This window comes from Bison bison, unplaced genomic scaffold (assembly GCF_000754665.1).
Source record: "Bison bison bison isolate TAMUID 2011002044 unplaced genomic scaffold, Bison_UMD1.0 scf7180017864039, whole genome shotgun sequence".
NCBI classification, from domain to species: domain Eukaryota; kingdom Metazoa; phylum Chordata; class Mammalia; order Artiodactyla; family Bovidae; genus Bison; species Bison bison.
The window spans coordinates 2,404,302-2,412,665 of NW_011494611.1; the positions used below are offsets into that span (position 1 = coordinate 2,404,302).

The following is an 8,364-nucleotide window of genomic DNA, read 5'->3' on the forward strand; positions in this document are numbered from 1 at the left end:
TCTTTACCATCTAAGCCACCAGGGAAGCCCAAGAATACTGAAGTGGGTATCCTATCCCTTCTCCAGGGGATCTTCCCAACCCAGGAATCAAACCAGGGTCTCCTGCATTGCAGGCAGATTCTTTTATCAGCTGAGCTACCAGGGAAGCCCAAAAGAATACACTACAGTTAGTCAAGAGTTTATACTTTGCATGGCATCTTGAATTTCTTGGCCAAGGAGAACCTTAAAGAGTTCATATGATCTATGCCCTGGAAATCACTAATTCCAGAATACAGGCTGAGAAAAGTGACCATTCATAGATGCTTTAACCTCTGAGCCACCAGGGAAGCCCCTTTAACAAGATAGACATGTGCTTATGAAGGTTTGGAGATACCCAAGGCAAAACTTTAGCAATTCCCTTCCTACAAACTGACCACCAGTCTAACAGACCTCCAACCATTAGATCCCAGGGCTGCCTGGTGGGGTGGTGGGGGGTGGCGGGGGGAGGGGGTGGCTGGCTAGACTTAAAGCCTCCATTCCCTCCTATGAAGCACTGCCTTCTACACTCACATACATGAGGTAATCTAGAACAGAGAAAAACCCCATGAAGCAAGAGTTTATATAAGTAGATGAAGAGAACTGAAACTACAGCAAGCAGCAGAAGAATCTGTATTAATGGCAAGCGTATTTGCTAAATGATTCATCTCCAAAACAAAAGATCTGATTGCCTCATATTAACGTCCATTTGTTTATAAATCCTAAGAAAATAAATTCATTAAAGAGTCAGTGAAATACGTCACAGCTCAAATTATGACAGAAAACTCGATTGGCAGCAGATCCAAAGGACTATCAGAGATTGAGGCTGCTGCTGCTGCTAAGTCGCTTCAGTTGTGTCAGACTCTGTGCGACCCCATAGACAGCAGCCCACCAGGCTCCGCCGTCCCTGGGATTCTCCAGGCAAGAACACTGGAGTCTAGATGGGCCCAGAAAGTACCCTTCTTGGTCCAAGGATCCCACATAGTGGAGACATCTGTATGTGTTTAGTCTGCTGAGGGTATCTAGCCACAATATATAAAGGATGCTATCAACATATTGAATAGCTTATGTGCAGGAAGTTAAAGATTTTTGTATTCATTATTAAGAAGTCAGTTGTGGCTCAGCTGGTAGAGAATCCACCTGCAATGCAGGAGACCTGGATTCAATTCCTGGATTAGGAAGATCCCCTGGAGAAGGGAAAGGCTACCCACTCCAGTATTCTGGCCTGGAGAATTCCTTAGACTGTATAGTCCATGGGGTCGCAAAGAGTCACACACAACTGAGCAACTTTCACTTTCACTTTACTAATAGAAAGCTATTGCCATAATTCAGGGTGGCTTGTTTGGTATTACAGTGGAGAAAGTGAGACAGAAATGCCTATGAATGAGACAACTCATCTACTGAATTGAGTATTGTGAGGAACATCTAACCAATACCACGAGAAGAATTTTCTACAAGGGGGTTTTACCACTGAAAGGGAAAGGAGAACAGGAAGCATCCAGAAACCTGGAAAAGTTGGTACACAATGAAAGAACTTTGGTATGAAAACAAGGCCTTTTTCTGGACTGTCCAAACTAGGAAGATGCTTCAAGTGATCATGCAACCTAACTTCCTCTTATTACTGGTGAGGAGCCTGAGACAAAGAGAGAAGCAAGGACTTACTCAAAGCCACACACCAAGTTGGTAAGAGTGTGCTTCATCACCATGTTCTCCTGCGACCCAGACCAGCAGAACAGTTTTGTAGCCAACGGGCTACATGAAGGGAATGACCATTGACTAGGCACTTTGAGTACCCAGCGCCACAGAGGTCACTTTGTGTATGTTTAAACCTTTCCATCGGAGAAGGCAATGGCACCTCACTCTAGTACTCTTGCCTGGAAAATCCCATGGATGGAGGAGCCTGGTAGGCTGCAGTCCATGGGGTCGCTAAGAGTCGTACACGACTGCGTAACTTCACTTTCACTTTTCACTTTCATGCATTGGAGAAGGAAATGGCAACCCACTCCAGTGTTCTTGCCTGGAGAATCCCAGGGACGGGGGAGCCTGGTGGGCGGACGTCTATGGGGTCGCACAGAGTCGGACACGAGTGTAGTGACTTAGCAGCAGCAGCAAACCTTTCCATTTGCAAAGCAGGCACTGCGATTCCCATTTCCCACAGGATAAAAGTGAGGCTCGAGAAAGTTAAGGAACCCACACCTAGAAACAGAATAGAATACAGGTCTGCAAACACGTTTCTGTGCATCTCTGCATGGCCCAGCATTTTGCTGCAGTGACGTCCGACCTGGAGCATGAGCATTTTTCATCCTCAGTCTTATGTTTATTTAGGAAACAGCCCTGCCCAAGAAACTGGGCTCAAAGATCAGCTGATTCAAAAAGGCAGCCCTGCAAGCAATGCTGAAAGAATAGAGGCTTCAACTCCTTTCCATGGGTAAGAAAATTTTGTATAAAACAGGGGAAATGACTTTAAGAGAACCACTACACTCCCCACTGTAGCTCCATGGGGGAGCTACAAAAGATTTGGGAAAGGAGAAGACTATTATACCTTGGGGGAGGCTGAGCCTATATGACCCCCCTGCTCCCTGCCATCACAGTGAATTTCCAACGGGGCATCTGGAATTCAGGCCCTGGATCCCAAGGGCCCCCATTCCTTTTTCTTCATATTAGCAGCTCACCAAAACCTGGCCTCGAAGATCTTCTCTTCATGCTGCAAATGCTGTGAGAAACCTGATGCTGCAGATGACGCCAAGATCCCCAATCAAACCCAAGAGCTTCAGCTGTTGAAGCATGGTAGGTACCAGGCAAGAATGCCCTGCCCGGCCTCGGGAGACCTCATATTGCTCATCCCCCTCTTGCTGAGATGCCCTCAGATTTCCTTCAGCTTTTGAGTGAATAATGTCAACCTAAAATGAGGTGAAGACTGACCGGCTAAGTAACAAAACTGATAAACAATAGAGCTTAAAATCTTGATACTTACAGTGGGATACTTGGACTAGCAACATCAGCATTCCGGGGAGTTTGTTAGAACTGAACTTTCAGACCCTACTCCAGACCTGCCAAGTCAGAACCATTATTTTAATATGACCTCAGGGAAACCTGAATGTATATCATAGTTTGAGAATCACTTGTCTAAAGACTATAAAGATAGTGCTTAAGAACCCTGCCTTAGGTATATCTATGACTGATTCATGTTGAAGTTTGGCAGAAACCAACAGAATATTGTAAAGCAATTATCCTTCAATTAAAAATAAATAAATTTAATTTTTTTATAAAGTTTTTTATGATTTTTTATAAAAGTTTGTTTTTTATAAACAAATCAACAGAAAGAGCCCTGCCTTTGGGGCTGAGGTTAAATTCAATCAGCTCTGCTACAGAACTGGACAAGTCAAGTACCCTCTCACTCCGAGCTTGTGTCCTTACCTGTAAAACAGGGATACTTATACTGTATTATTGCTTTTCAGAATCACTTGGAGGGTTAAAAGAGGGAATGTATAGAAGCAAAAAGCACAGGGCTTGCACAGAGTAGGAATTCAACAAAAGTCAACAAATGAAGACTATAGTATAACGTATTGGTCAGGAGAAGACAGGCTCTGCTGCTGCAACAAACATGCCTTTAAATCTCAATGGTTTACAAAACAAAAGTGTATTTCTTGCTCATGCAAAGTCTGTTACATATTATTTTTCACCTTTAGCCAAGGCATATGGAACACACGGTTTCCAAGACTATCAGGTATAAGAGGGAAGAGAGAAAGAAGGCATCCTAGCCTTCAGTTTGTAATTATATCCTTCTTAATGATCCAGGACAAAAGATGATAGTGGAGAAGACTGGGGGTCAAAATCAGCAATTTCAGACCCAAAAAAATATGCATTATTGTCAAGATCAGGCAAAGCTAGGACTAACACACAGCTGAGTGGTGAGTGGTGGCATGGTCCTACTGGGAGATGTGGCAGTTCAATGGCAGGAAAAAAATTCTCATGGCATATTTTGCCAGAAATCCATACCTAGGAGCCTTTAAAACATTTCCCCTGGGAATATGGGATTGGCCAAAAAGTTCATTCAGGGTTTCCCATGTATTTTATTCCATTGGATTTTGACCAACCAAATAATTTCATGATAAAAAAGAAGAATCTTAAAAGCGTCAGCTCCTTTTTCCAAGATGATAGTAAGTACTGAGCCCTTGTTAGATGCAAGGCACTGTCTAGGCACAGGGACCCAGCTGTGACCAGGTAAGTCCCTGACTGTTTCAGAACTTAAACACTAGAAAAGTGGTCTTATTTAACTCCCATAATAACTCTAAGAAGTGGATCTGATTATCCAGAATGAATGTATTATTTTGCAGTTCTGAAAACAGAGGCAGAGAGAGATGAAGCAATGTGTTCAAGGTAGGCAGCTAGAAAAGAACAGAGCTGTTTATTACAGAACACTGCTTAGTCTGTTGACAAGACTGTGTTACACAAGAATCTAGGAGTATATAAACAAAGTCTTATATACAATGTGCATCACAGTGGTGTTTATGGTAGAGAAATTTGAAAATAGTCTAAACACCCAAAAATAGAATATTGGTTAAATAAATCCTGAATTATCCATAGAATATTATGCAACCATTGTTTTTAAAGCTTACTGACATAAGAAAACAGCTTATGATACACAGAAAGTAAAAGCATGCATAACATATAGGATGTGATGGACTATGTAAAAATTGTTGTTGCTCAGTCATTAAGTTGTGTCCGACTCTGCCACCCCATGAACTGCAGCACACCAGGCTTCCCTGTCCTTCACCATCTCCCAGATTTTGCTCAAACTCATGTCCATGCAGTTGGTGATGCCATCCAACCATCTCATCCTCTGTTGCCCCCTTCTCCTCTTGCCCTCAAGCTTTCCTAGCATCAGGGTCTTCTCCAATGAGTCAGCTCTTTGCATCAGGTAGCCAAAGTACTGGAGCTTCAGCTTCAGCATCAGTCCTTCCAATGAATATTCAGGGCTTATTTCCTTTAGAATTGACTGGTTTGATCACCTTGCTGTCCAAGGGACTGTCAAGAGTCTTCTCCAGCACCACAGTTCAAAAGCATCAATTCTTCAGTGCTCAGCCTTCTTTATGGTCCAACTCTGTTAAAAACATCCATAGGCAAACCCTGGAACTGTGATCATATCTGAGGGAAGTGGTGTTTGGGGCATTTTTTTCCTACTTCATATTCTTCAATATTTCCTAAGCTTTTGTATAATGTATATGAATTATACTTATAAATGGGGAAAAGTAAACTTAATGCTTGTAAAGAAATACATATTTTGAATCCAGTACCTGCTTATGAGGGGGGAGAACTTAGAAGACTAGCCATGCTGATTCAGGTACACCTCATTCCATAAGTATCGCCGCCGGTCCATGTGTGCGCTCCAGAGTTGACAAAACACTTTGGCCTCCGTGACCTCCTCTGAGCACCCCGCATGACCACGTGGAATTACCATTGCCAGGTGTGCAGAAGAATGAGCTCAACAGACAAAGCCTCAAGCACAGTGATGCAGCACCCTGCATGAGTATGGGGAAAGCCACGCTCCCCTCAGAAAAGACAACTTCTTGTTTCAGCAGCAGTGAGTATGGTGAGTTCGAAACCGGGACCCTAACGCTGACCGGGAACCTCTTGGGTAGGGAGCCTTGTCCTCATGTCCAAACCCGAGTTCGATACTGAGCTCAGTGGGATGACAGGAGTGGCGGGACTCCTCCCTTTAGGATGCTGCAGTCACATTCTAGAACACGCCAGACAGAGCCCAGAGAAAGACCTGCCTGTATGATCCTCCGAGCTGGGAATTACATGAGGAGCAGGAGCCCTGAGAGGAAAGAATACACGTCCATACTTTCCTTCTAAGTCCCCGTGGCAATGTCTTACATGTGTACAGTGTGTGAGTGTTCGCGTAATGTCTGCTTCAGCCTCTATATGGTAAGTTCCAGGAGGGCAGGGCCTACATGAGTGTCATTCCTCCAAACTCAACCAGATTCATAGCAGATAAACACGCCAAAAAACGCCTGTGCATTGAGAGTCTCCAGGTGGAGGAGGATGCCTCTGAGTCCTGGACTGTAGCCATATCCAGGAAGAAGAAATGTGGCTCCCTTGATGGGCACCGACACTGTGCCCGGGTGACCTCACATAGCTCACAACCACCCCATGAGGCTGGCTGTTGAGAGGTAAAGGTCCTCCAGCCCAGTCACTTCAGAGGGATTCGCAACAGGGACTTCCCTGGCAGTCTAGTGGTTAAGACTCCACACTTCCAACGAAGGGGGCACAGATTTGATCCCTGGTCAGGAAACCAAGATCCCACATGCCACGCACATGCCATGGGGCACAGTCAAAACAACAACGAAAAGGCTACCAACCCCTTCTCGGAGTAATGTATTTATATGCATTTAATAAAATACACAGAATTATAAAGGACATCAATTACATATCATATATATGTAAGATAAATAAGATTCCACATTTGAAACAAACAAACAAAATTCTCATAACAGCTAAACCCTCCTTGCAACCAAAATCTCAAAGTCCAATTTCTATAAAAAATCAAAGAGGTCCTGCTGTGCTTGAATTGGGCATGAGTGTCTGGGTGCCCCACTAGCTCCCCTCCCCCCACAGGGCTCCATGGTGCATAGTTTAAAAGCCCATCTCTGATTGTATAGAGGAGGCTTCAGTCCCTAGTGGGAAGGGGCTTTCCCAAAGCTCAGCAGCTGCTGCTTCTGCTAAGTCGCTTCAGTCGTGCTAGACTCTGTGCGACCCCATAGACGGCAGCCCACTAGGTTCCGCCGTCCCTGGGATTCTCCAGGTAAGAACAGTGGAGTGGGTAAGCTCAGCAGAGAGAGGTGGTAATGTCAGAACCAGGCTGGGCCCAGTTCTTCTATTTTCTAGGCCAGTGCATTTCACAAGACAAACTGCTGTCACTTCATGCTCCGATAAGAGTACCAACACGTCCCAGACCGGGAGTGGAGGTGGGGGGGCGGGGGGCACATGACTTACAGACTATTCCAGAATCTGATCCTGAACAGGGATGGAGGTGACCGCAACAGTCCATCCAGGCCCAAAGCAGAGTCTTCGCTCGGTGTTCTTCCCTTTCTCCTTTCAGATGTAAATTTACAAGTTTCCAAAAGAGGGTTTCACAAGAGAAGGCTCAGCCGCTACTCCCAGGATCACTGGCCGTACCAACCATGCCTCATCGGGAGGCCCTGATCATTCTAGACGGCAACCCCCTCGCAGGTCTGGGAGCCTGCGCAGCTGCGGAGAGTTTTCAGGAGAAAGAGGGCGGTGCACCGGAACCATGAAGACTGATTCGGAAACTCCCTTCCAGGAGGAGAAGACGTCTGAGCCAACGCTGTGCCGCCAACAAGAGTCACTTCAGACCCCAAAAAGCCACTTGGGAGGAGCTGCCTCCAATTAAAGTCTTTGGTGACGTCACAGGACTGTGTACCTCCTCTCTCCCCTCCCCCTTACCGGTACATCCAGTTTATAGAGGAGTTCATCCATGTTTGTTACATGTTGTGGGCCTTTATTTCTTACATCTAGATCCTTGTTCCGTTTCACATTTATCATTATATATATTAGGTATGGATCCATATCTTTTTGGACATTTATTTCAAAGACCATCTTTGGCCCAGTCATTTGCGATGACTCCTTTATCCTCGTGTACAAAAATTTCATATGTATTTTGCTTTCTTTCTGAAATTTCTATTTTATTCCACTGTAAGTCGGTCTGGTACCACCTCGTCTTATTCCTCCATTTTTTTAAATTTATTTTTTAGTTGAAGGATAATTGCTTTACAGAATTTTTTCTGTCAAACCTCAACATGAATCAGCCAAAGGTATACATATATCCCCTCCCTTTTGAACCTCCCTCCCATCTCCCTCCCCACATTCCTCCATTTTTTAAAATATAAACATTAGTATCTATTTGTCTAGATCCATTTAAAAAAAACATTGATATTTTGGGGGATTTGTCTGGTGGTCCAGTGGTTAGGACTGTGCTTCCCAAGCAAGGGACACAAGTTTGATCCCTGGTTGGGGAACTAAGACCCCCACATGCTGTGCAGTGCAGCCAAAAAAAGAAAGAAAGAATTGATATTTTATTGTGACTGTACTAAATTTAAAAAAGACGCTTACTTCTTGCAAGAAAAGTTATGACCAACCTAGATAGCATATTGAAAAGCAGAGACATTACTTTGCCAACAAAGGTCCGTCTAGTCAAGGCTATGGTTTTTCCTGTGCTCATGTATGGATGTGAGAGTTGGACTGTGAAGAAAGCTGAGCGCCAAAGAATTGATGCTTTTGAACTGTGGTGTTGGAGAAGACTCCTGAGAGTCCCTTGGACTGCAA

General features: G+C 44.5%; 1 protein-coding gene across 1 annotated transcript; it reads left to right on the forward strand.

The window, feature by feature from the left end:
• Positions 1-2,612: 2,612 nt before the first annotated feature.
• Positions 2,613-7,837, forward strand: LOC104985160 (the record flags this gene model as incomplete). Its single annotated transcript, XM_010835190.1, has 4 exons — positions 2,613-2,802; positions 5,483-5,685; positions 5,937-6,143; positions 6,958-7,837. Coding segments are annotated over 4 exons (867 nt in total), but the record flags the coding sequence as incomplete, so codon positions are not given.
• Between the last annotated feature and the right edge of the window lie 527 nt (positions 7,838-8,364).